Here is a 27,558-nt window from a genome sequence, read left to right as displayed (position 1 = left end):
TAAAATCTTTTTTAAAGAGAGAAAATATCCAATTATCTATGAGCCTCCAGAATTTCTTTTTTCTTTCTTTTATTTATTTACTTTTAAAGATTTAATTTAATTTATTTATTTATTTGAGAGAGAGAGAGCATGTGGGGGGAGGAACAGAGGGAGAAGGACAAGCCGACTCTGCACTGAGCACAGAGCCCCACATGGGACTTGATCTCAGGACCCTGAGATCATGACCTGAGCTGAAATCAAGAGTCGGATGCTTAACCGACTGAGCCACCCTGGTGCCCTGACCCTCCAAATTTTCTAACTAAAAATGAAACCCAATCAACTGAGTGGCTATTAAATGATTTGGAGAAAGATAAATTTAATTCTGTGACCTGGAAAAGCCATCCTTTTGTCCCAGTGCCTTTCATTATGCCTGGTATACAGTAGGTACTCAAAAATATATTTCAGTAGATAAACAATAATAAATTAAATAGACTTTAATTTTTTTCAAAGGGTTTAAGTGCCTCACACAAAAATGAGTAACATATAATAGAGAAGAACAGTAGAGATTTTAATCAAACAGAAGAAAATTGAGTAAGTGAAAAGATAAAACTCAAAAGAATAAAAAATAAGTTTGGGGGTGGTAAAATAGCCACTGGTAAATCTATGGATTTGGTTTTCCATGGACGGACTAAGAGCACAAAGAGTCATAAACACTTGCACAATTTAGTGTGATGGGACTTTTAAATTTACCTTTTATTTGATCATTTTGCATTAGGAGCCTCACCCTCAGCTGAGTCACGTATTAAGTAGGCTACTATTAATGATCCTTAATTCAGACTTTGCTTTATACTACAAAACCCACAAACCATATGATACTGCTTGAACAACTGAAGTCTAACACTGAACACAGCTCTTTTAAAAAATATTCTTTTCTAGATAATTGCCCAAGAAACACGTTGGAGGGTGAGTATCCACTGGATATGGGGACTGTCCTGAAATGAAAGCTACAGCTTCCAAATGTCAGTTGCCAGTGATTATTCCCCCACTGAGATTTCCCTCACTCACTGCTCCTCCTGCACCCACTGCTTCTTTCCCCTGCTGCCTGCAGGTGCTTGAGGTGGGCTCCTGCCGAAACTACTCCTCTAGGGCTGGCCCTGCTATGCCAGACACAGGACCAACCTCTACTTGGAGTCTGGCCAACCTCATTCCCAGCGCCCTTTGGATTTGCCATCACGTGCCTGCCCTTGCCATCTCATGCCATCCCTGTAGTCAGAAGGAACAGGGAACTTGGCGTTGGCTGATGGCCTGGGGCTGCAGTGATTGCACCACCCACGCAGTGAGAGCTGGCTTGCCCTGGGGCAATAGCACATCTCGTTTTGGTGTGAGGCAGGCGGAGGGGTGCAAGACAGCTGGAGGCATGTCCAAGTCTATACCTCAACCGGTTCAAACTGCGCCTTAGAGAGAAGGTGACCCGCGGTGGTTTTGGACAGAACTGCAGACACGACTTACCCAACTATATTTTCACAGTTGTTTGATTCTATTTCCAAACTCATAAAAAACCAATGCACTTACTATTTTGGATTGTTAATTGAAAATAGACTCAAAATATAAGCATGTTGATGTTAGTCTCTGGCTGGTTTGAAACATTCCTTTGAAGACAATATGTCCAAGAGCTAATTTAGGCACAAACTGTTTCTATAGACTTACCCTTGTATATTTTTGCTCTTGCATAATTATACCACTGTAGAAAAGAACTCCTGGGTAAGTTCCCAAGAATAATATCCCAAACCATGCTACAAAATTAACATGAGAAAGAAACTACCACTGCTTAATGGATGCAAGGTTTCCTTGTGGGGTGATGAAAATGTTTTGGAACTAGATAGAGGTGTTGGTTGTACGACCTAGATAGTGAATGTCCTGAGTGCCACTGAACCGCACTTGAAAACGGTTTTACGTTGTGTGAATTTCACCTCGACAAGAAAAAAAAAGTTTAAAAAAAAAAGAGGGGGGGAGAAAAAAAATCACGACTCTTCTGTCACCCCTGAGAAACCTGGGAACTCGACTTCACTGCAGCATCTCCCAGTAGCAGCACTGTTGCCATTTCTGATTCAGGAACTTGACCTTGCAACCACGATGCCCTCTTCTGAAAGCAAGACAGAGGTGCCACAGCTCGCGCCAGCAATATGGGAAACTGCACAGAGCTTGTCCTTCACGTTGCATATGTTTCTAATTGTCAACACCCAAGGTACTGTCTGTATTCTAGCAGCAAAGGAGACTTAAGGGAGCAATACTCGCAACATGGAGGTTTACTAAGATACAGAAAGACCCTTCAAAAGACGGTGGGCTACCACAAGAATAGCAAGCATTTATTACATCATCCTTGCCATGTGGATGCTGTGGACACTGACTGAGAATTTGATTAAGTTCTAAGAGAGAGGAGATCTTGTACCTTTTACTTCCCAGATGATGCAGGCAAAAGCTTGGTTTTGCTACAGTACCCAATTTCTGCTTGGGGCAAATCAATATTTGGACTATGTACTCCAAATTAGACTGTATACTCAAATCTGTCATTTGTTGTTAGACTGGCCTGCATTCACCTCCCCAGGCACCACATTCCCAGGAAGTATGATTGACCATTGGCCCATTTAGACATAGGACTAAGCAGGGGCACCAGAGATGCCATCTTTGGGGTATCCACAGAAGTCAATGATTTTTATCTATAATAGTAAAGAGTTTTATGGTCACACAAACTGTGTGTGTGTAATGTGGCACATAGGGTTCGGGGAGAATGGTGATCTGGACTGTACAAGTTATGGCATCTACCACGTTCTTGAGGGGAGTGGGTGGTTAGTGAATTTCTACATGCTGATATTCACCTACTTCTTTTCAAACAGGTAGTAAATATCATTCCACAGATCCCACCCCTGTGTTGGCTAGAGAAAAGCAAAGTGGGTGATTTTATTTTGTAACAGTTAATATTGGCCTTAATGGGACATAGATTAATATTAAAATCTAAGGAAACCTATTAGGTGCAGCTTTAATGAGCACAGAGCACTGACTCAGATAGAGAGGGTGGACCAATGAGTAGTCTATGTAGGTCTACATGCATATCTTTAAGCTCAGAGGCTCCTGTAGGCAACTGTATCCTACACAAAGGCCTTCAGTGTCCTTGACCGCTCAGAGTAGAATAGAAGGAGGCATTATGATATTCACTTCTGTCTTGTGTCTCCTGTTGTGCCTCCTATGTTGTGCCCCGAGTGGCCCTCACTTATAGGTAGAAGACTGACACAGAACCAAATGGATGGACTGGAGTAAGATGCTGGGAAGTGTAATAAAGGTGTGCTAGTAACTAAATGGGCCAACCAATCCCATGTTTCCTAGATTTTTTTTTAGGGGGGTGGAGGGAGGGGCAGAGGGAGAGAGAAAATCTTTTTTTTTTTTTTTTTTTAAAGATTTTATTTATTTGACAGAGAGAGAGATAGCGAGAGCAGGAACACAACAGGGGGAGCGGGAGAGGGAGAAGCAGGCTTCCCGCTGAGCAGGGAGCCCGATGCGGGACTCGATCCTGGGATCATGACCTGAGCCGAAGGCAGACGCTTAACGACTGAGCCACCCAGGCACCCGGGAGAGAGAAAATCTTAAGGAGGCTCCATGCCCAGAACGGAGCCCAATGCAGGGCTTGATCTCACAACCCTGAGACCATGACCTGAGCCAAAATCAAGAGTCGGATGCTTAAACCACTGAGCCACCCAGGCGCCCCCGCCCATGTTTCTCTTTTTTTTAAGTTTTAAAGATTTTATTTATTTATTTGACAGAGAGAGACACAGCCAGAGAGGGGACACAAGCAGGGGGAGTGGGAGAGGGAGAAGCAGGCTTCCTGGAGAGCAGGGAGCCCGATGTGGGGCTCGATCCCAGGACCCTGAGATCATGACCTGAGCCGAAGGCAGATGCTTAACGACTGAACCACCCAGGCGCCCCTCATGTTTCCTTCTTAAAGAGAGGAGTCCATAGAGGCAAATTTTTTCTCTAAAAGCCTCAAGAAATGTCAAGCATGACACCTACAAATAGCTGAGGGCTGAGACCTTGAACCTTATACTTGCTTAATAAGCCATCTCCTGTCTGTCATTATGGAGGTGAGTGACAGAAGGGCATCAGAGATCGATGCCCCTGATGATGCTTGGATAAGAACATGATCAATATAAAGCTCCAAGATAATCCCAGTTAAAGACAGAACTAGAGAAATGGTCTGGCCACCCCATATTGTGGCACAAGACAAGAAAATTTCAACAGCCCTTAGGCAGGACAGTGAAATTATACTGCTGACCCTCCAAGTGAAGTCAAAATGATAGTCTAAATGGAGGGGACTAGAAAGGCAGGCATGGTCAGCTTTGGGCAGCATGACATTGATTGGACATGTTGCCATTTACTCAATAATGAAGACCACATCAAGGACCAAAGGAATACATGGGAAACTATCTTATTCAGCTATCTCTAGTAAAACTCAGAAGCCATGATTTATTCTGAGGTGATGTACTGGAGATTTTAAGGGGGACGTACTAGCAATGAAAAATTAGAGAACAAAAAGATTTTTAAAGGATATTTTTATTAGCTCTGAAAAATGAAATACGTAGATTTAAATCTAACAAAGTACAGGATCTGTATGCTGAAGGCTACAAAACGCTGATGAAAGGAATCAAAGACGATCTAAGTAAATTGAGATATGTAGATTGAAAGACTCAGTGTTGTCAAGATATAAATTCTCAAATTGATGTGCAGATTTAACATGCCACAATCAAAACCTCAGCAGGATTTTTCCACATATCGATTTGAACGTTTTTACCCATTAATAGTGACAAGGACAGCCCACTTTTCCAGCCAGGTTATAAACTAACTTTCCTTCACTGTACCCTCAGTAGTCACCCACTCACAGGACAGTCATGTATTAGATTATGCTCAATTACTGCATCATCTGCTAAATTACTGCAAAAATTACCTTCACAGGTATAAGAGGTCTTATCAGCTATCTTTGATGTGCCCTGTCAAGAGCTATATACCCTGGAGACTAGATCCACATGCAAGTTCATCAGGGAAAGTCACTGTCTTTCTCACACTATACCAAGTCCTGTCTATCTCACACTGCTGTCAGTGCCAGCACTTGGGCCCGTGCTTCCCACTACCAGAAGACTTTGCTTATTGCCTGGAGCAGACAATAAGGAGGTTAGTGAAACTATCATTATCCACCAAAAGTTGCTGTCATCACCCATAATCTCCCATGAAATGAATATGAAGATGAACTTTACACACGGGCATCACTTCCTTGCATTAACCAGGACTTTCACTAGTTACATGTTCCACTGGGTAAGATCCTTTTAACCCAGATTTTACCAGAGTTAACTAATGAGACTGGATCTCAAGGTCATGGGTACACCCGCCAAGTATTCGGAGTATCAGGAATGGATCCATCCTAGCCCTTCTTAATACTCTTAGAATCAGATTACCAGATCTATCTGGCTCCCCACTTACACTGCACCTGGTTTAATCTCTTCAGTTAGGCTTTTGGGATACTGATAGCAGTTTATCCCACCCTTGCTATTCAAAGTGTGGTCCATGGCCCAGCAGCATCAGTATCACCTAGAGACTTGTTCGAAATGCAGAATCTCAAACCCCACTTCAGACTTGCTGAATCAGAAATCTGTGCTTTCTCAAGATCCCTAGGTGTTTCTTGTGCACATTGATGTTTGAGAAGCATTGCTTACAAGGACTTCACTGTACCTTCCATTTGTTAACTAAGTCTTTGTGAAAACATACCCTGACCAATAACAAAGATCAAGGTCAGCTGTGCACTACAGAAAAAGAGCAATTGCCTGATGGTTCCTAATTGGTGATCGTTCCTATTGTTTGCTTCTGTTGGTCGCTGAAGCTTAATTGATTTTGAGATGAAAGGGAGACTTTTCTCCAAAATGAAGATTTGCTACTCCAGAGTGAGAAAGGCTAAGGTTTATCAAACAAATGTACTTGTCAAAAACACTAGGCCCTTTTATAAACTTTATGTTTGCCCAAATACAAAGACATTGGATGTTTCTTTTTTCCATGTTTCAAAGTATCGGACCAGAGTTAGGAGGAGGAATCCCCAGGCTAGAGCTTCTACCTGGCAAATGGTGAGGCTCTGGACATAGTACTAATTACATTTTCCATGGCAGGGCTAACATGGACTCAACCCAACAGACAATTCCAGGGTATGTCTTACATCTGACTACCACTATCCACGGTTTATTGTAACATCCAACAGTGGCCTGTATAGTGAGTCAAGCAATTGTAATTATGACTAAATTCTACTTCAAAATAATAAAATAGTATTTTCTGTCCGAATTTTAACTTGTAGTATGATAAATTACACAAATTCTTCAGGATATTGAAACATCTTTGGATTCCTGGGAAGTGCCACACTTAGTGATGCATTATTTTTTATACACTATTATGTCAGTTTGCTGCTATTTTACTGGAAAACTTTTCCTCTGTGTTCATAAGATTAGTGTATAAATTAATTTTCCACACTGTGCATGATCAGGTTTAGCTTTGAGATTTTACAAACTTTATGAAATTGATTAGGTGGCTTTCTTTCTTTTCTATTCTCTGAAAGTTTAAGATCAGAATTACCAGCTTCTTGATAATTTGATAAAATTCACCTTTATTTATTTATTTATTTTTAAAGATTTTATTTATTTATTTGAGAGAGCGAGAATGAGAGAGAGAGAGAGAGAGCACATGAGAGGGGGAAGGTCAGAGGGAGAAGCAGACTCCCTCCTGAGCAGGGAGCCTGACGTGGGACTCAATCCCGGGACTCCAGGATCATGACCTGAGCTTAAGGCAGTCGCTTAACCAACTGAGCCACCCAGGCACCCAAAATTCACCTTTAAATTGTCTTTTGGTGAGATGTCCTTAGGATTACTGATTCCCTTAGTAGTTATTGGTTGATTTAAATTGCCAACATCTCTTAGATGAATCCATTTCTCTTACATTTTCAAAATTTCGATCATAAAGTTAATGGTATTCTTACGATTATTTTCAATCTGTTTGTAGTTATATCTTCTTGTTTTTATCTAGATACTGTTCATTGGGGCCTTTTTTCCCTGGTTGGCCTTGCCACTGATTTCTCTGGCAGTATCCCTCCCCGGAGGTACGGCCTCCGGCTACTTGCTGCCACACCTACCCGAAATGCCTTTGCTCATTTACAGCTTGATACTCTGAAAGAAACCCATAGGTTTAGTAGTGCAGTTTTGCTACTCCTTCAACTTCTTTTCTTCTGTATTTTGTCCTTTTGCTAGGTTTCTTGTGCTGGTTACTACCTATAGTTTTCTTTATTGTACTGATTCATTTTTGTGTGAGCTATCATTTTGAGAAAGGGCACATGTTGAATTCATGACTCATTACGCATTCACAGAACATACGCTTGTAAGGGCCTCCTATGTACTGGGCATTACTGGAAATATTGAGAGTAAATGATGAAAAGAAATAGTTCCTACCAAATCAGATGACTTTTATACTGTAATAGAATAAAATAAATGACATTCGGTTTCTCTCATTCTATTTCAGTTATGTAATCAGATGGACTTTTTAAAGTTTTTGGACAAATAGATATTTTTACACAGTATTATAATAACTCTATTAACTGTTATATTTTGAACTCTATAATGGAAGACATCAAAGTATACAACCATGGCAAGAATACTGGGGCCTTTTATATTTGAGTTAAACTTTAAAAATGTCCTGCCCTCATAAACTGTTTCTGAAAGGAAATTTTCACCATTTTAAATGTATTAGAAACTGATGTCAACATTTCCATTCAAAACTACAGAATTCCTGACAATATTCTATGTGACAACTGCAGGAAGTGCACTTCTAGACTTTCAGAAAATAACTCCCAAATGAATGTAACATTCAAATGAAGTTTCTCTGGTTTACCTTCCTGGAATGAAACTTGTATATTTTTGCTCAAAAATCTATAATTTAATAGAGTAAGAGATAGCTGTTCACTATTCCCTAATAAAAACAACAGCTTTTGCAAGATAAGAAAAAAGGTCTAAAGTTCTGCAGGAAAAACAGGCTATCTTGCATCAGAATGAAGGGACCTAGAAACACATTCCAAACCCACTAAAATGCAACCTCATTGCTGAAAAACTTTTTAAAATTACAGTTGGACTGTGTATAACCATGTACAATATTGGCCCCAATGAGGAAAGAGTATTAATAAGAATGATGATAATATACACCTATATTGTGTTTACTAAGTGACAAGCACTGTTCTTATATATATAAATACAGATTAAGGTTCACGTTGTAAATTAAAGAAACAAAACAGGCAATCTTATCTTTTCCTGTTAAAATCCTATGGTTAGCAATCACTAAAGAAATATGAAGTCTCCAGGAAAAAGTGCATGGTATTGTCTAATTCTTTCCAAACATGTAAACAAAACAAAGGGGCAGTAGTTTTAGGATGCCTGAACTAAGCAAACCAGCGTAGGTTCTTTTTTGAAATATATAAAATCCTTCACACCTCATTATAGTATTTTTTTCAAGCATTGGGCTTGGCTGTAAGAAGATTAATCATTGGGGTCAGAAGTTAATCCATACGATGAAATGTTCCTCCAGGAAAAGCCCTGTTTGCAAACCAGCTAAGCTCAATCCTGATTACCTATCTATTAAAACTTTACATTATGACAAAGGAATTGAAGACACACACTGAAACTGGTTGACTGATTTTTGGCTTCCTCTCTGATTAGCCATTTAGAGGCCACAAAGGGACAGGAACACTAGTAGTTTGTTTCCCCAGTTTTTCTATGGAGTTTGTTATGGAGCTTGTTGGATTTAACAATGATGGGAAGTTGTAGTCATGTCCCATTATTTAGGAATAAAGACAGGAATCTATCTTTGACTAGATTTAGTTCTGACTCTTCAACTGGTACAGAGGGTAAGGCTAGTTAAATTAAGACCTTTCCCACAGTTACTTATATTGTGAAAACTTATTCAAAGAGCACATTAATATAACCTTTCAAAATCACAGAAGATCTTCACTTATGCAGTAAGTCGGTGGGTTTTGGATAATGAAAATCTGGGATAACTCAAACCATACAAATTTTACTTCTTGCCTTGCCTTCTCCATTAGAATATACACATTGGAAATCCAAGTTCCAAACATTTCCTCTACTGAAGACAGCGAGACTCAGTGTGAGCCATCTAGGTACAACTATTTGAGTGTCTGTAGAACACTGACCCTTGATGATGGGAGAGATTTTAATTTAAAAAATATAATTATATTTAAAAAACCCTAAATTGACCCAATTAATTTTCAAAATAATAGTTGATCCATGTTTTCAGTTTATTGCCACACACAAAACATTTTATAAAATAATATGGTAGACTTCTACTTCAACATCTTCATGTAAAAACTTCACAGTGCAAGAAAGTGATCACTATTAAGTATGAAGACATCTAAAGCCAGCCAGCATTTTAAGGATAGGGCAGAGTATTTTGCGAATCTTCTTAAAAAATGTTGGCACATTTATTAAATGCCCAGGTTATTAAAAAAAGTCACTCAGTATCCACTTCTTATCCTTCTGTATACTTCTATATCTACATGGCATCACACTAAATGCTGGTGGACAAAACAGTGTAAGAATCTAAAAACTTACCAGGTAGCACAATGATTTGAAACCATTGAGGAGAATGCTACCCCCCCAATATTTTTGTATGTAATTTTCTGTCCATTACCACATAACAAAGTAAGAAAGCTGTTATACCTTAAAAAGAAGCTGAAGGAACACATTTCACTTTTGCTTTAAAAACATCATTTCTTAACTCATAAACAGAGAAAAACTGTAATTTGGGGGGGAGAGGGGAAGTGTTTCATAAGTAAAACATCAAGTTTATGTCAGTTGTACAAATGTCTCATTTAGGAAAGAAAGTATTGATTCAAAGGATTATAAAATATTTCATCATTACCAAAAAAGTGTAATTTAAAGCTAAAAAACTGCAATCCTTGAATTAATCTAAATCATCCACTAGCATATCCTATTATTTTTCATAAAATCCATAATTAAGGAATGATAGATTGGGTAAAAGATCTCTTTTTCCAGACATTTGGTCAAATTACCTAAGAAGCCCTGGGCAAACCACACACCCTGAGTCTCAGGACTATCACCTCTCACATGAGGATCCTGGACTAACTGTCCTTTTCCATCCCTTCTGATTTACAAATTTATATAGAATTATTAAACTTACGTAATCCTTTTGAGAATGAGGTGTTTCAACCCAATGCATTTTCCAGATAAAATTCCCGCATTTAAGTAGTAAAGCTGTTCTTTAAATATTTAGAATCTTACTTTAAAATTTATTTTCAGTATATTTCCCTGTCACCTTAAAAGCTGAGGTATGACTAACAGCATAGTCTCCTAACTTCACGGTCTCCCAGACTCAGCGGCTGACAGCGATCGGCAGAGACAGCTCAGGCCCTGACTCCAATTCTGTACAGCTTTAGGCCACACTTTGAGTCTCAAAACAAGGATGATACCACCTGCTCTGTATCTGTTATAAAGCCCAATAGAGTTATCATATTATACCAAAGTATTTGTAAGCTACAAATCACCATATGAATGCAAAGAATTGTTGAAAAGCCCTAGTTGAAATTTTCCTGATAACAAAGTCTAGATATTTCTTATAAAATATATGTTCTTCATCAATACTTGTGCACTCACGGTTCTGATTCTTCGGTTACCTGAGTGTTCTCATGTAGTCAATTTGTCTCCTGCTTTTGCAGCAGGGCTGAGAGTGCTGGTCTCTCCTGGAGTCTAGAAGCCTGACCTTGCAATAAGTGAAAATCAAAACCTAAAGATCTCTCTTACTTTAGCAAATGTGGTATCATGACTTACTTTAAAAGAGTGGTTTCCTAACTAGGTGGGGCATCAGATTCACCTGGGAAGCATTCTAAAAATTGAGATTTCTGGGCTCCAGCCATGGAGAATCTGATTCTCTGTGTCTGGAGTAAGACTGAGAAAAATTCTGTCTCTCAAAAGCTCCCCCAGGTAATCTCAATAATCGATAGTTCAATTTTGTGGACTCACTGCTTTGACCTTAATTTCTTCTCTAGAATTTTAGCAGCTGCTGGTTTGTTTTTAGTATAAAAATCTCCCCCTGGATTAATCACAAGCACATTCAGAGTAGATTGCCTACAATCTTGGCTTAGCTCCACAGGGAACCTATTACAATGCTCTGCAGTGAAATTAAAAAATGAAAAATCAACTTCAGAGTGAATATGATGCATGTAGACGCTGAAAGGTGGCTGGTGCTATGTTTACAGGGCAAATGTTTTCCGCTTTACTTCTCTACTTAGTCACTGGTACATCCGAAGACCATCGTATTACAGTTGTCATTACACATTAATAAAGGATGGCAGAATTCCAAAGGACAGGTGGATGGCTAACTAGCTAATCAGGATCATTAAGAAAAGGTTTCTAACACACATAAATGAAAAGTTTTTTAAAAACCACAGAGCTTTCTGTAGAAACCCAAAGAGTTCCATGCTTCTGAAGTCTACCATAAAGAAGAAAGTTGACCCAAACTACAGTTGTTTAAAAATATGTTCAATTAACTGTGAAAATATAAGTGCAAAATAGGTACAATTTCATCTTTTAGGAAGTTTAACAGACATAAATGGAATTCACTTTCCATTTATTCTACCCAAATAGTTAATTTTGAAAATAACATGGGAAGTATTTGGTATAATGTAGTTCTGAACGTCACCCCTTCCAAATTTAATACAAAAGCCACATTTGGATTTTCCAGATGTCCCAAGTGTATCTAGGCACTGCGAAATGTTGTCATGTCTTTTGGTTCTCTGCTGGGGACACACCAGTCATCGGCCTCATGGTTAGTGTTGTAATGCTTCCAGGCAGCTTTGTTATATACTGGGAGTCTCTCTATCGATTCTGTTGACAGAGCCTGAAAGAAAAAGTGGGACCTAAGTCTAAAGGTTACTCGAAATTAAAGAGTGCTTTATTGGATTTGTATTTTACTAATCATTCACATCATCTACATACATTTTGAAACAGTGTACATATTTGCAATGCATTATTTACTAAGTGTACGGCACTGCGTGGTATGCACATTGATTTTTTTTTTGTTTGCAGTAATTGTCCAACCAGCCTGGAAGCTGCTGGATTGAAATTTTACACAGGTGTAGGAGATGTGTCTTATAAAAACATGACCCAGAACAGAAGTTGGTTAACTGAAAAAGTCATTTAAGTGTAAAAGCATAAAAACTGACATATGCACCGTAATATACATAATTGTAAAATCATTTCATGAAATCTATTTCAATTATTTGTTAGAAGAAATAATATTTTTTCCAGCATAGTCATGGACTTAAAAAAGTCATCATAATAATATTATCAATAAACACAAAACTATGTCTAAGGCTTTTGATTGAAAAATTCTTGGCCTTGGGTTTGATCCTGTGTCTGCTCCTGCTATTAGAGCCACCAATTTCAGGTATAGTGGATGGGATATCTGCATTGTGCATCGTTTCATGTTTCTAACGTATCATTACCATTGATTCACTGTTCTATTTCAGCTTCCTGCAAATCGCTGGGACCTGAGATAAACCATGTTCCTCCCTATCTTCTTCAAGTTAAGATATTTCAGTAGGATTCTGACCTTAAGCCACGGGTATTCCCCAAGATGTAGAAAATACTGAACAGGAAATTTCATTCCGATAATGGTAAGGAAAGTCTTTGACATTGATTTTAATGATTTTTTTTTTTTTTTAAGTAGGCTTCACACCCAGCGTGGAACCCAATGGGGGCTTGAACTCATGACCTGAAGATCAAGACCTGAGCTGGTATCAAGAGTCAGACGCTTAACTGATTGAGCCATTCAGGAGGCCCCTGATTTTAATGATTTTATAAGATTCCTGTCTTCTATTTTTTCCAAAGTGGATTAAAAACCTTTCACCTGTGTATTCTCTTTATGCCAGAACTGCCAGAACCCCTTGATCAATGGGCTAGATAAAAAATGTTACATTTGGTGATAAAAATGTTACCTTCATGTTGCCCTTTTCAAGTTACTCACAATTGAGATGGCTTAAAAGAAAAGGATTATTATCTTGAAAGAATTTAACCTTTTCGGATAAACTTATTTTTTCCATTATACAGTCTTCACCATTTCCTATAAAATAGGTGCCATCTAGTGGCCAGAACAAGAAACTTGAGTCACTAAATTAGGTACCAACAGCCCACTGCTTAACCAATCCAGTGGGCTGATGGGGTTCGGTTGCTCTCGAACACTGTAAAATATGCTGAACTCTGATAAACACAGGGAACATCACAGGCCAGCAGGCAAAGTGCTTCTGCTCCCACCAGGTGAGCTATAGGCTTGCCAAGAGTCCCCTGTGCTTGTTCCCAAATCTGTTTATGCACTTAACATCTGTCATTATAATTATATAATTTAATCAAGTATTGCTTAAACAAAATGAAAAAAAAAAAAAAAGGAGGGGGTCAGGGGAGGTTCTTTGAAAACCAAGATGAATGCTTTGGAAAGACTCCTGAAGGAAAGTCACATGAAGATTGCTGTCAAATCTGAGTCAGAAGACATCTATAAAGGACTACCTATAAATCAAAAAAGATTATGCAGTTGGTTGTTTCTTTAAATAAATCAAAACAATGCGTTGTTAAGTATAGCTTCTGCAGGAAAGACAACTGAAACTTGAATCTGGAGACTCATGTACAAAGAAAAGACCCTGCAGTACATCAAAAGATTGGGGGATCAATGGCCATTTGTGTGTTTTATATTAAAATTAAATTTGTGTGGTATGTAACTTATGATTCCCCACTTCAGCCCGACTTTTTTTCTGTTAACAATCATAGTCCTGATCATTACAGGTGAGAGTGTGCCCCTTCCCCCAGTCAAGGAGATCATTTGTGAAAATAGATGAGATCATATGTAAAAACCATATTCTTATATTTTAATAGTGATGAGGTAGAAGAAAATTTCATTACAGCTAGACATTGGCACCTTTTCTTATAACCAAAAAAAGTATCATTAAATCAAAAAGACTACAGTTATTACCTTAATGTAGATGATTGCATCTGTCCCATAGCCCTCTAAAGAATATAGCTTTAGGTCTCCTTGGAAGTATTGGGCATAAAGACGTGATATGGGCAATCCATAGCCAAAACCAGCCTGTTTGATGAGAAAAGTGAAATTCTACTCAGAAAGCCACACAGTGAAATACTTTTCTAGTTAAAATAAATGCTTCTGAGTATCCTAGGGCTATCAGAGCCTGCATCTAAGAGATCGTTAATACCTAACCACTAATACGGATCAAGCTGAAGCCAAGCTGGGGTACTACATTAGATGACTCCCCTCTGGTCATTTAAAACTCATTTTTCTTTTTTCTATAAAATGACTCATGTATATCTAGAACAGCACGTTGCTTTTCTTTGCTGCCTTGCTCTAGGGTATCCCAATACTGCTTTTGGCATTATCACATAAAACATGTTCTCTCTTTTAGGAGCAAGAGTAGAAAAAGCTTTGTTGGCAGTCTCAGAGCTACATCCCTTGACTTCATACCATGAATTTCCAGCCTGTGTTCTGAACCTGGATAGATCAGTAGTAAGTCCACTTTGTTACTGACAAATTACTACCCTGTTTAAAAACCTACAAAGCACATCACCATTAATACCATGCCCAACCTACCTACCATCCCCAACCCATTGCCCTGAGATAAAAATTCAAGCTTCTAAAAAGAACTTTCAAGACTTCATCAGATCAGGTCTCTGCCTCCCACTTTCTAGTCCAGCTGGACCAAATCGCCAGCTCTTAAGTTCCTCAAACAAATGTTATTTTTCATTTCTGTGTCTTTGTTCATCCTGTTTCCAGAACCCTGAATGGCCTTCTTTACTAAATAAATCCTACAACTTCTTTAATACAAAGCAAAACATTTGGACAAGTACGAAAACAGTTTTTACCACTAAGCCAGACGTTCTATGATACTACATATAACACTTCAGTTAAGAGCTTATGTGGACTCAGGAATCAGAGTGCTATTTATAAATGCAGGCTTTGGCTTCATCTACCTCTGCTGTTTATTACTTGGCTTTTCTAATCAGAGTTTCTGTTTACCCCTCCAAATCAACTATCCATTCTCCACGTGACTCCTTGCCCTGGGAGGATGCTATCAACAGATTCCCCTGCCCTCTGCTTCTAGTGGGTCCAGCCAATGGGGAACCCCATAGGAGTTCAGAGGGAGTCAAGTCAGGGTATTCATTCCCCCGTTTCATTCCCGCTGAGGTTTACTTCCCTTGGGGTTAGACCACTTGAGTATAAGGGGCTGCTCTGTTACAGTCCCTTCTGGGTTCTGCTAACTTCTTCTCCCTTTGATTCGGGGTGGTGACAGCTCTCCTGCTGCCATCCCTGGATCCCTGTCCTATCCCTGCCCACAGCTCTGTAATTTAAACATCCCAACCCTCCCTTACTTCTTAGAGTAAAATCAGAATCTAAGAAGGTGCTCATGGTTATTATTTGACCGTGTCTGCCTGTTGGTGCATGGATGCATATCTACCTCAATTTGAGTGACACGGTCCTGGTGTAATCTAAATTTTAAAAGTATGATAAGACTTGAACTAGATTACAGTTCTAGTTACAGAATCTGTGCTGTGTAACAGGTACAACTCTAAGTCCTTCTAGTAACTTCTTAGGAAGAATCTAAAATAGATCAATCTATTTTATATTCTTATTCATACTGCATTTATACTGTATTTCATCATGTTATAGTGTAACTCCAGCACCTACGCCAGAGAAGTTTCAAAGTCCGAAGAGTAGTTCCCCCTAAGTTACAGGTCAGAGATTTGGCAAAGTGCTTTTCTAGGGCTTAGAGGGCAAGGATGGAGTGAATTCAAAAGCTGATCACATGAAACCTGAAAACAGGTGACTGCGATCAATAAAAAATACCACCACAACAAATATAATTTGAGCCTTTTCCAGGTTGGCAATTAAGCGATCAGAACTCTAGTCTTTTTTCTGGGTCTAGATTATGAAATTTTTCTAATTACAAGTACTTGAGGGGAAAAAAAAATCAACACTGAGGATTCAACCAGTGTTGACCAAAAATGCTGGCAAAACCAGTAACTTAGTCTTCATGTTAGACATAGTAAATCAAAATGTGGTTAACTGCATCAAACTACTGGCATATCACTATCAGGCTTGACAACAGGAACTGTGAAACAATACTCCCTGTCTTGTGCTCTTTTCAATCAAAAGAAGAAATGAGCCAAAGGCTGTTTAAATTCAGAGGAAAGTGTTTTTTCTAATAGCTTCCTTTCTCCCTCACGGGTACCTTACGCAACTGCTGAACTGCTTTATTTGGTATTCATTTGATTTTTTTTTTTTTTTTTTTTTTTGGCAACTCACAGAAACACACTCAATTCTCTCTTTCTTCTTTTTTTACACTTTGTTATTTCTTGATCACATACCAGGGGCACGGCTCGGGATGTCTCAACACGAGGCCGGGGTGCAGTTGAGTACATGTAGTTGAAGAGTCTGTCAATTTTCCTCAAAGGAACACCACCTCCTCGGTCACTCATCTAAGGTGAGAAAGGATCATGCCTAATGACCAAGTCCCATACACAGCAAAACACCAACACACACTCAGTGTCACAGTTTAACTTATTGCTTGCCTGCCTGCCTCCCTCCCTCCAAGATTTTTTAAATTTATTTATTTGAGAGGGAGAGAAGCATGCAGGCACAAGCAGAGGCAGGGGCAGAAGCAGAGGGAGACAGACAAGCAGACTCCCCACTAAGTGTGGAGTCCCAGGTGGGACTTGATCCCACGACCCTGAGACCATGACCTGAGCCGAAGTCAGCCGCTTAACAGACTGAGCCCCCCTGGTGCCCAAGGAAAGTACTGCTTTTCAAAACCAGTACCATGCAATCCAAGTTGTGAGTGTAAACATTTTCTTCACTGGTAGGCTTCTTCAAACTCCTCCAATATGGACAATTCTAACACATAATAAGCTCCATCATAATACAGAGTCAGTGCTATGGCTCTGTGTATTCACTGGTTGTATACGAACGGTGCAGTGAGCACAGAATGGGGCATAAACTAAGTCTATCTTGGATGTAAACTCATTTCTCTGGTGCGCGGTTTGGCAGTCAGATTCAAAATGCATGAACCCTTTGACCCAATGGTGTTTATCCTAAAAAAATAATCAAAGAAGTATGCAAAGTATGTCTGAGAATATCCATCACAGCACTACGTAGAATAGCTAAAACTGGATTATAACCTAAATAAGGGACTATTTAAGTAAACTAATGCACATTCTAAAATAGAAAACTATTAAGCCATGAAATATTATGTAGAACTGTAGGTACCGGCAGGAGAGAGGTCCACACAATATTGTTCAGCAGCACAGACCCCCAGACAACTTTCTGCTGAGTTTACAAAGTACACTGGTCTTTGTACTGTTCTAATGTCATTTCTCAACTCAAATCATATGGTGGGTTGAACTTAGTAATTTATTTACAGACTATTTTCATTCTGTTTTCCTCTACAGTTAACGTGGCCTTGTTTTAATTATTATACAGTTCACATTCTCATCTACTACAGCCATTTTCCTTTGTCACAAAATCTAAGTTGATTCTATTATCTGTAACATTAATATACAAACTAATCTGCTTTAATGTGTGTGTGCGTGCGTGTGGTATACATATATATGAATGAATGAATAAATTGGTAGATGGCTAGATAGTGTTGAATGATTAAAAAGCCAATAGGCTGGGGGTGTCTGGCTGCCTTAATTGGTAGAGCAACCAACTCTTGATCTCGGGGTCATGAATTTGAGCCCCATGTTGGGCGTAGAGACTACTTAAAAAAATGAAATAAAAAATCAAAGACTTGGGGCGCCTGGGTGGCTCAGTTGGTTAAGCGACTGCCTTCGGCTCAGGTCATGATCCTGGAGTCCCGGGATCGAGTCCCGCATCGGGCTCCCTGCTCGGCAGGGAGTCTGCTTCTCCCTCTGACCCTCCTCCCTCTCGTGCTCTCTGTCTCTCATTCTCTCTGTCTCAAATAAATAAATAAAATCTTAAAAAAAAAAAAAAATCAAAGACTTGATCACAAATAAGTTTAAAAGAGCATTATTTAAAAAAAGGTCAACAGGCTGGATGGCTTATCATTGAGTTTTTATATGATCTTTTTTCTTTTTTTTTTAAGATTTTTAAAATTTATTTGAGAGAGAGAGAAACAGCATGAGAAGGGAGAGGGTCAGAGGGAGAAACAGGCTCTCTGCTGAGCCAGGAGCCCGATGCGGGACTCGATCCCAGAATTCCGGGATCATGACCCGGGCCGAAGGCAGTCGCCCAACCAACTGAGCCACCCAGGTCTTTAAATATCTTTACAATATGCATGTGTATTACTTTCATAATGAAAATGACATAGATGAAGTACCACTTGATGGCTTGCCTCGGATACATCCACAATTAGAAAATTACAGTATAAAAATATAAAAGACTTTAATCAGAACTTGTACGTAAGCACGCTTGAAATTGTTCTTGGCTATGAATTCAAAGTCCAGTGAAGAGATTTATTTTCGTAAGACTAATAAAGAGCTCTGGGTATTTTCTGAGATCCATCAATTTGTTAATTATTCATCCTTTAATATTCTGCTGCACATTTACTGGTAACATGAGTAAGAAGTGTGGGTGTTCTATAAATATTACGTAAACAATATATTAGAATAGATATTAAGATAAAAAGGTAGACTTCAATAAATATTTCCTGGTTTTCCTTAACCATCGGCCAGAAAGACGACAGCAATCTTGTATGAAACAAGAAGTAATTTCTAGCTAGAGGCCAGTATTAGAAAAGCAGAGAGCTGAGCAGAAAGGACAGAGGTGACTTTGAGAAGTGTCCTTTTATGAGAGGTGAAGGGGGTAAACTAACCCTAAGAATGTAGTTAAAAACGGATAAAAGTAACCTCCTCTGCTTTGCAGCCAAAAACACAATAAACTGGAACGAGTAGATTTTTAAAGTGGTCGAAAGAGTTTCCAAGGGAATTTTAACAGATGATATTATGCCTGAGGATTTGAGTTCTTTGGAAAAATGGGAGGAGGGATTAATGGGAGAGAGGGACAGATAGTTGGTCTGTACATATTTAAGAAGAATGACAGTCTGATGACAAATATGTTGAGAAACATATGTGAAAATTAAACAAAAATATTTCTGATTAAGATAATTTGAAGAAAAAATCTAGAAGCATCAGAAGAAGCCTATGCCAAGGAAATGTGAAGAGATGAAAGAGATGGGTGGTGTGGAATAATGTCAACAGCAAGGCTGAGAAAGAGAAGTTTGCCAATTATTTTTAAAGTTTTCTCTTTAGTGTATGAAATCACCACCTCTCAAGGTCATCTAACCAAGAGTTGCCATCCCTAACTTCCTGTTCCCCATAATAATGGCCTCCCTGGGCTAATGTGTGTGAATTTCAGGTCCAAGGGAAATGAACCACTAACTTGTTGACAGTTCTCAAGGTAGGAGATTTACTAACCCTGAACTCAACCCAGAGCTCCTGAAGTCTCAATGTCAAGTTTGTAAAATCACCAACAGGGAATGAACCAAGACATTTACATTTTAAAAGACATGTGGCTATAACATTTATGTTATTTACTGAATATAGCACAAACACCAAATCTAAAAGAGTAGTGGGAGTCATCGGCCAGAAAAAAACAACTCTCTCACAGGATTCTTAGCAGAGGGAAAAAGGGAGGAAAATGTCAAAAATCTGAAAAAGCTAAAAGAATGGGAAGAAAGACTATATAAAGACTATTTAAAAACTCAACTATATGCCACCCTGTTGACTTTTTAATACATATCATTCAGCACTAGTTTTCTCTCTACGTATCTATAGACAGAGGTTAAAAGCAAACCTTGATCCTGAAAATCTAGTACTAGTGATGGGGATGAAAACTCTACTGAAGAAAATTAAAGCAAGCATTTAACAAGAGCAGATTCAGTCATGTGACCTCAGATGTGTGGAGGAAGATCAATATATGGAGGCAGAGCCTAATACAGGTAGGGCTTTCACAGGGGCTTCGAGAACAGTCTGTTCCAGACCCTTATGAGCCTTTCTTTTTTTTTTTAAGTACCTTCATTGAAGTAATTCATGTACCATAAAATGCACATATTTAAAGTATGAAACTCGATGGTTTTTAATATATTCATAGATAGGTAAATTTTAGAAATTTTTATTACTTCAAAAAGAAACCCTGGACTCTTTATTGGTCAGACCCCTAAGCAACCATTTATCTGTTTCTTGTCCCTATACATTTGCCAATTCTGGACATTTCATATAAATAGAACTGTATGATATGTGGCTTTTTGTGATTGGTTTCTTTCACTTAGTGTAATCTTTTTAGTGTTGTGGCAGCCATGTTGTAGCAGGTACCCATACTTCATTTCCTTTCATGGCCCAACAATATTCCATTAGATGGCTATACCATATTTTATTGATCTCTTCATCAGTTGATGGACATTTCAGCCTTTCCAGTTTTCGGCTATTATGAATAATGCCTCTATGAACCTTCATGTATAAATTTTTGCTTGAGTATCTGTTCTAATTCCTTTGGGGTATATACCTAGGAATGGAACTGCTGGGTCATTATGAAACTTTCTTGAACTAAAGAGACAGATTCCCCAAACAAAGCCTGTCCACCAGCACAGGCCAAGTCTCTGCTAAGTGTCTAAGAATTTGGTGAATCTTGATCCATGCTGTGATGGATGACCACAAGTAAAAGAAAACAGCTACAGACCGACATGCAAAAATCACATGAAAGACAAAACAGGAAAAGGTTATGAGAAAGACCATGCTGTAGCACAACTGAGGTCCCAAAGCAGAAGACATGTGGGATTTATTTTGAATCAAGTAAACCTTAACGAGCAAGCAGCTGACACATAACTAACGAAAAAATAGACACACATTAGCATCTGGGCTGAAAAAAAGTGATGCAGTCACATTACTTTTTTAGCAAACAGATGGTATTTGCCATATATTTATTTGTGCATCACTCTTTTTAAATGAACAGCCAAGAGAGATAAACAGAAAAAAGAAACTCAGAGGAAACAGTGTAGAGAGTTAACGCATATTCATTTTTTTTAAAAAACAGCTATTATTATCCTCAGAGTGATAAAAGAAGATAAAACTAAACAGAATACTATAAAAAAGGAATAATAAAAAATAGAAAGTTCCTGGAAATTTATAAGATATAGAAATGAAAATTCAATAGAAGAGTTGGGAATTCAAAGTTGAGGGCATCTCACAGAGTAGAATGAAAAGTTTATAGAGATAAAAAGCAAGAGAAGAAAGATATGAAAAATCAGAGGATCAATTCATGAAGTCCAACATCCTCCAAATAGGACTATCAGAAAATGAAGCAGTAGGGAAGAAAGTACCAAGGACACAGTGGAAATTCTAAAGGGCCCAGCTCAATGAGTAAGAAAAGACCCACACCAAGTCACATCATTATGAAATTTCAGAACAGAGCTGAAGAAAAGATCTTAAAGGCTTTAGTTAAAAGAGACAAAACAACAAAACCTGACACTTAAAACTGGTCATATACAAAGGAACGGGGATTGGAATAAGCATAAGTCTTCTCAAAAGGAATAGCAGGAGTTACATCAGCAAAAATAGTGGAAAAAGGAAAAGGGTCTTAACCATCAAAGCACCAAGAAAAAGACAAATACTGTCAGAATCAACTTTGTTCAGAACTCTAGAAAGTAACCAAAGGCTTGCAGCAATCTGGGGAGCATTTAGTCAAGAAAAACAATGGACTCTGTGGTATTTTAACTTGCCTTATTCCCACCCCCATTTCCACCCCCATCAATAACATGGAATCAGAGTGAAACCTGCAGCCTGGCAGCCACTGGGAAGGCTATTGTTCTTTGGCCTGATTCTGCACTCCCCAATGCAAAAAGTCTTGTATGCATCCACTTCCCATCCTCAGAAACATTTGTCAAAAACAATTAGAGATAACTGATTAATGTGAAGGCTGCCTAGGGCAGTATACAACAGTTAAGGCAAATAATAGACTAACCAAAAAGCTTAACAGGAAAAACTAGGGAATGAGATGTCCTTAGGGGCTTAGAAAAGCTCAAGGATATCCTGGGAATCTAGAAGGTCATGTGGATGCCCAGGGCTATGTTCATGTTCAGGGAAGTTTTCATTTCTGACTGACTGGGTTTCTGTACACACAGGACCTGAGTGTTGAAAGTGTGACCCAATATGCACATGGAGTCCCTTTACAGACTGGGAGATGGCAGGCATTTAAGGAACTCTCAGTCCAATCATTAGTTGACCACTAAGCCAACCAAGTAAACTTCAGTGGCTGTACACATTAAAGAATAAAGACTTTACAGAAATAGTTTAAAGAGTCACTAAACAAACAAGAACTAATCTTGGAGAGAGGAGAAGTATCTGATCTTCAGAGTTGTCACATTGTATTATTTTAAATGTCTAATTTTCAACAAAAGTATAAAAGGTGCAAAGAAACAAGAAAGTATGGCCTATGCACAGGGAAAAAAATGGAATCGACAGACACTATATCTGAGGAAACTTAGATTTACTAAACAAAGACTTCAAATCAGCTATTTTAAATATTTTGAAAGAACTAAAGGAAACCATTTTTAAAGAACTAAAGTACAAAGTTGATGCTTTCCCAAACAGAGAAGAGCAATAAAAAAAACATATAGAAATTATATAAGAGAGCCAAACTGAAATTCTAGTTGAGAAGTATAACTGAAATGAAAAATTCAGAAGGGCTCAACGCACATTTGAACATGTGGAAGAAAGAATCAGTGATACTGAAGACAAGTCAATTGAAATTATACAGTCTGAGAAACAGAAAGAAAAAAGGGAAGAAAAATGGGGGAAAAAATGAAGGAAAAAAGTGTCAGAGACCTGTGGGACTCCATCAAGTGTACTGACATTTATATACTGGGAATCCCAGAAGAGGAGAGAGAAAAGGAGGCAGAAAGAGTATCTGAAGAAATGAAGGCTAAAAATTTCCCAGTTTTGAATAAAAAGATGATGTTGATCAAAGTCAAGGTATAATAAACTCAAAGAGATCCACATCTGGACAAATCATAACCAAACTGTCAAAAACCAAGAAGAATCTTGAAAGCCGTGAGAGAAGTGATTCATCATATACAAAGGATCCTAGTAAGATTAACAGCTGATTTCTCTTCAGAAACCATGGAGACCAGAGGCAGTAGGATTAACATTTTCAAAGTGCTGAAAGAAGGACTATCAACCAAGAATTCTATATCTAACTAAATTGTCCTTCAAAAATGAAAGAGAAATTAAGACATTCTCAAATAAGCAAAACCTGAGAGAGTTCATCACTGGTAGACCTGCCTTATAAAGAAATATTAAAGGGAATCCTTCAGCCTGAAATGAAAGAACACTAGACAGTAAATCAAATCCACATGAAGAAATAAAGAGCACCAGGAAAAGTAATTACATAGGTAGATATAAAGGATAGTGTAGGTGTATTTTTGTAACTTTTTTCTCCTACCTTATTTAAAAGACAACTTAAGAGAATAATAATTATAAATCTATGTAGAGGAACATACAATGTATAAAAATGTATGTTTCATGACAATAACAGTACAAAGGATAGGAAGGGGGAGGGAATGGACCTATATAGGAACAAAACCTGTGTATACTATTGAAGTTAAGTTGGTATTAATCTGAACTAGGCTGTTATAAATAAATTAATACGTTAATTGTAATCCTGGGACAACCACTAAGAAAAAAATAACTCAAAGAAATACAATAAAAGAAACAAGAAGGAAATGAAAATGGTACACCAGAAAATATCATTTTTAATAAAAAAGGCATTAGTAATAGAGAAATAAAGAATCAGAAGAGACATAAAATACATACACAACAAATAACAAAATGGCAAACCTAAATTCTACATTAACGCTAATTATGTTAAATGCAACTGACTTGAACACCCTAATTAAATGATGGACACTGGCCAGCTGGATTAAAAAATAAAGAAACATAATGTAACCATATGTTGTCTATGAGACACACTTTAGATTCAAACACATAAACAGGTTGAAAGTAAAATCTTGTGGGGCACCTGACTGGCTGAGTATGTGACTCTTGATCTCGTGGCTATGAGTTCAAACCCCACACTGAGTATAGAGATTACTGAAAAAATAATAAAATCTTAAAAAAAAAGAAAGTAAAATCTTGGGAAAAGATACACTGTGGAAACAGAAACCAAAAGAAAGCTGGGATGGTTATACAAGTAACAGATAAAAATACACTTTAAGACAAAAATTATTATCAGAGACAAAGAAGGACATTTTACAATGATAAAAGGCCAATATATCAAAGACATAAAATCATAAACATATATACACTTTAACAACAGAGCTCCAAAATACATGAAGCAAAAACTGACAGAATTGAAGGGAGAAATAGACAAGTCTCAATAATAGTTGGGAGATTTTAATACCCCACTTCCAAAAATGGATATGACAACTAGATAGAAGATCAACAAGAAAACAGAAGATTTGAACAACACTATAAACAAAGTAGGCCTAAGTACTATCTATAGAACACTCTATCCAACAACAGTGGATACACATTTTTCTCAGGTACACATGAAACATTCTCCAAGATATGTAACATTTTCCATAGACCCTATGTTAGCCATAAAACAAGTCTCAATAAATGTAAAAGAACTGAAATCAAACATACTATATTTCTGACCGTAATAGAATGAAATTAGAAATCAATAACAGAACAAAATGTGGGAATTAACAAATATATACAAATTAAACAACATACTCCCAAAGAACCAATGGGTCAAAGAAATCAGAAGAGAAATTAGAAAATATTTGAGATAAATAAAAATGAAAACACACCATAAAAAAACTTATGGGATAGAGAGAAAGCAGTACTTAGAGGGAAATTTATAGCTATAAAAGGTCTTAAATGAATAACCTAAATTCCCACCTTAAGAAACAAACAAACAAAAAAAAGAAACTAAAAAAGATCAAACTAACTCCAAAGCAAGCAAAAGAAAGAAACATTAGAGGGGAAATTAATGAAATAAAGAATAGAAAACAATGGCAAAAACTCAACAGAAGTTGGTTTTTTGAAAAGATTAACAAAATTGACAAGCTTTTAGCTAGATTGATCAAGAAAAAAGGGAGAAGGCTCAAACGGATAAAGTCAAGAATGAAGGTGGGGACATTACTAGCAATCCTACAAAAATAAGGATTATGAGTGAATACTATAAACAATTCTATGCCAAAAAATTAGACAATCTAGGTGAAATGTACAAATTCTTAGAAAGACACAAACTACAGAAACTACCTCAGGAAGAAATAGAAGATACGGGGCGCCTGAGTGGCTCAGTCAGTTAAGTGTCCGACTCTTGATTTCAGCTCAGGTCATGATCTCAGGGTCATGAGATCAAGCCCTGCATCAGGCTCCGCTCAGTGAGCGGAGTCCGCTTGAGTTTCTCTCCTTCTCCCTCTACCTCTCCTCCCCACCTGCACACTCCTCCCTCTCTCTAAAATAAATCTTAAGGGCGCCTGGGTGGCTCAGTCGGTTGAGCGACTGCCTTCAGCTCAGGTCATGATCCCGGAGTCCTGGGATCGAGTCCCGCATCGGGCTCCCTGCTTGGCGGGGAGTCTGCTTCTCCCTCTGACCCTCCCCCCTCTCATGTGCTCTCTCTCTCTCTCATTCTCTCTGTCAAATAATAAATAAAATCTTAAAAAAAAATAAAATAAATAAAATAAAATAAATCTTAAGAAAAAAAAAAGAAACAGAAAATCTGAACAGACTGATACTAAATGAAGGGACTGAACTAGTTATCAAAATCTTACAACACAAACTCAGGCCAGATGGCTTCACTGGTAGATTCTACCAAGCATTTAAAGAAGAATAAAACTGGGGTGCCTGGGTGGCTCAGTTGGTTAAGCATCTGCCTTTGGTTCAGGTCACGATCTCAGGGTCCTGGGATCAAACTCGGCATCAGGCTCCCTGCTCAGCGGGGAGTCGGCTTCTCCCTCTCCCTTTGCTCCTCCCCCTGCTCATGTGCTCTCTCTCCCTCTCACACTCTCTCTCTCTCTCTCTCTCTCTCACACACACACACACACACACACACGGTCTCTTTCCTTTCAAATAAATAAATAAAAATCTTAAAAAAAAAAAGTGAAAAGATAAGCCACAGAATAGAACATTTTCAAATCATATATCTTATCAGGAACTAGTATCTATAATAAAAAATATATATAGAAAGATAACTCTAAACACTAAAACAATTAAAAGACAATCCACCTAAAAACTGAGCAAAGGATCTTAACTGACATTTCTTCAGAGATAGACAAATGGCCAATTAGCACATGAAAAGATGCTCACCATTATCTCTCACACAAATCAAAACCAGTGAGATATCACTCATACCCATTAGAATAGCTATAATCAAAAAGACTGATTCTAACAAATGTTGACAATGATGTGGAAAAACTGGAACTTTCATACAGTGCTGGCAGGAATGTAAAATGGTAAGGTCACTTTGGAAAATAGTTCGGCAGTTCCTCAAAACCTAAACAGTTACCTATAAGCAGTTCAACTCCTATGTGTATACATAAGACAAATGAAAACCTATGTTCACACAAAGACTTCTACATGAATGGCAGCATTATTCCTAACACCCCAAAAATGGAAAAAACCCAGATGTTCATCAACTTGATGAATGGATAAACAAAATGTGTCATACCCATACTACAGAGTATCATTCAACCACAAAAGGAAGTACTGATACCTGCTATAACATTACATTAAGTGGCAGAAGTCAGTCACAAAAGACCACATGTTATAGAATTTCATTTTTATGAAATGTCTAAAATAGGGAAATCCATACACAGATTAGCGGTTGCCAAGGACTGGGGAGAAGGAGAAATTGGGGAGTGACTACTAATGGGTATGGAGGTTTTTTGGAGAGTGATGAAAATGTTCTGAAATTAGACAGTACCATGGTAGCACACCTTGTGAATATTCTTAAAAACACTGAATTCTACACTTTTTTCTTTTTTTTTTTCAAAATTTTATTTGAATTCTAGTTAGTGAACATACAGTGCAATATTGGTTTCAGGAGCAGAATTCAGTGGTTCATCACTTACATACAGTAGTACCCAGTGCTCATCATAACAAGTGCCCTCCTTAATACTCATCCCCATCTAGCTCACCCCCCACCCACCTCCCTCCATTAACCCTCAGTTTGTTCTCTATCCTTAAGAGTCTGTTATGGTTTGTTTCCCTCTCTCTCACCCTGCCACCCACATATGTTCATCTGTTTTGTTTCTTAAATTCCACATATGAGTGAAATCATATGGTATTTGTCTTTCTCTGACTTATTTCGCTTAACATAATCTGCTCTAGCTCCATCCATGTCGTTGCAAATGGCAAGATTTCATTCCTTTTTGATGGCTGAGTAATTGAATTATATGCTTTT

General features: G+C 38.0%; 1 protein-coding gene and 1 long non-coding RNA gene across 5 annotated transcripts in view; one reads left to right on the top strand and one right to left on the bottom strand.

Moving 5' to 3' along the window:
* Positions 1–12,901, top strand: part of LOC123839294 (uncharacterized) — a 93,191-nt gene extending 80,290 nt beyond the window's left edge. For both annotated transcript variants that reach the window (XR_010410187.1, XR_006789601.3), the window contains exon 5: positions 12,802–12,901. This is a non-coding gene — a long non-coding RNA (uncharacterized LOC123839294). The remainder of the gene's footprint in view (positions 1–12,801) is intronic.
* The window catches only part of PDK1 (pyruvate dehydrogenase kinase 1), a 29,556-nt gene continuing 13,592 nt past the window's right edge, over positions 11,595–27,558 (bottom strand). The window contains exons 9-11 of one of the 3 annotated variants that reach the window (XM_045868613.3): positions 16,503–16,613; positions 14,098–14,211; positions 11,595–11,973 (exon numbers count right to left, since the gene is read on the bottom strand). In XM_045868613.3, coding sequence (XP_045724569.1) covers positions 11,833–11,973; positions 14,098–14,211; positions 16,503–16,613 — 366 coding nt within the window. In that variant the 3' untranslated portion in view covers positions 11,595–11,832. Of the gene's footprint in view, positions 11,974–12,005; positions 13,638–14,097; positions 14,212–16,502; positions 16,614–27,558 lie in introns of those variants that run through there. The other 2 variants (XM_045868614.3, XM_064586689.1) reach the window with 2 other exon arrangements.

Source organism: Mirounga angustirostris, unplaced genomic scaffold (assembly GCF_029215605.1).
Source record: "Mirounga angustirostris isolate CCGP_5_RB_7025 unplaced genomic scaffold, mMirAng1.0.hap1 SCAF_3, whole genome shotgun sequence".
Taxonomy (NCBI): domain Eukaryota; kingdom Metazoa; phylum Chordata; class Mammalia; order Carnivora; family Phocidae; genus Mirounga; species Mirounga angustirostris.
Note: the sequence above shows the minus strand (reverse complement) of the source record. Positions and strands in the feature narration are given on the sequence as shown.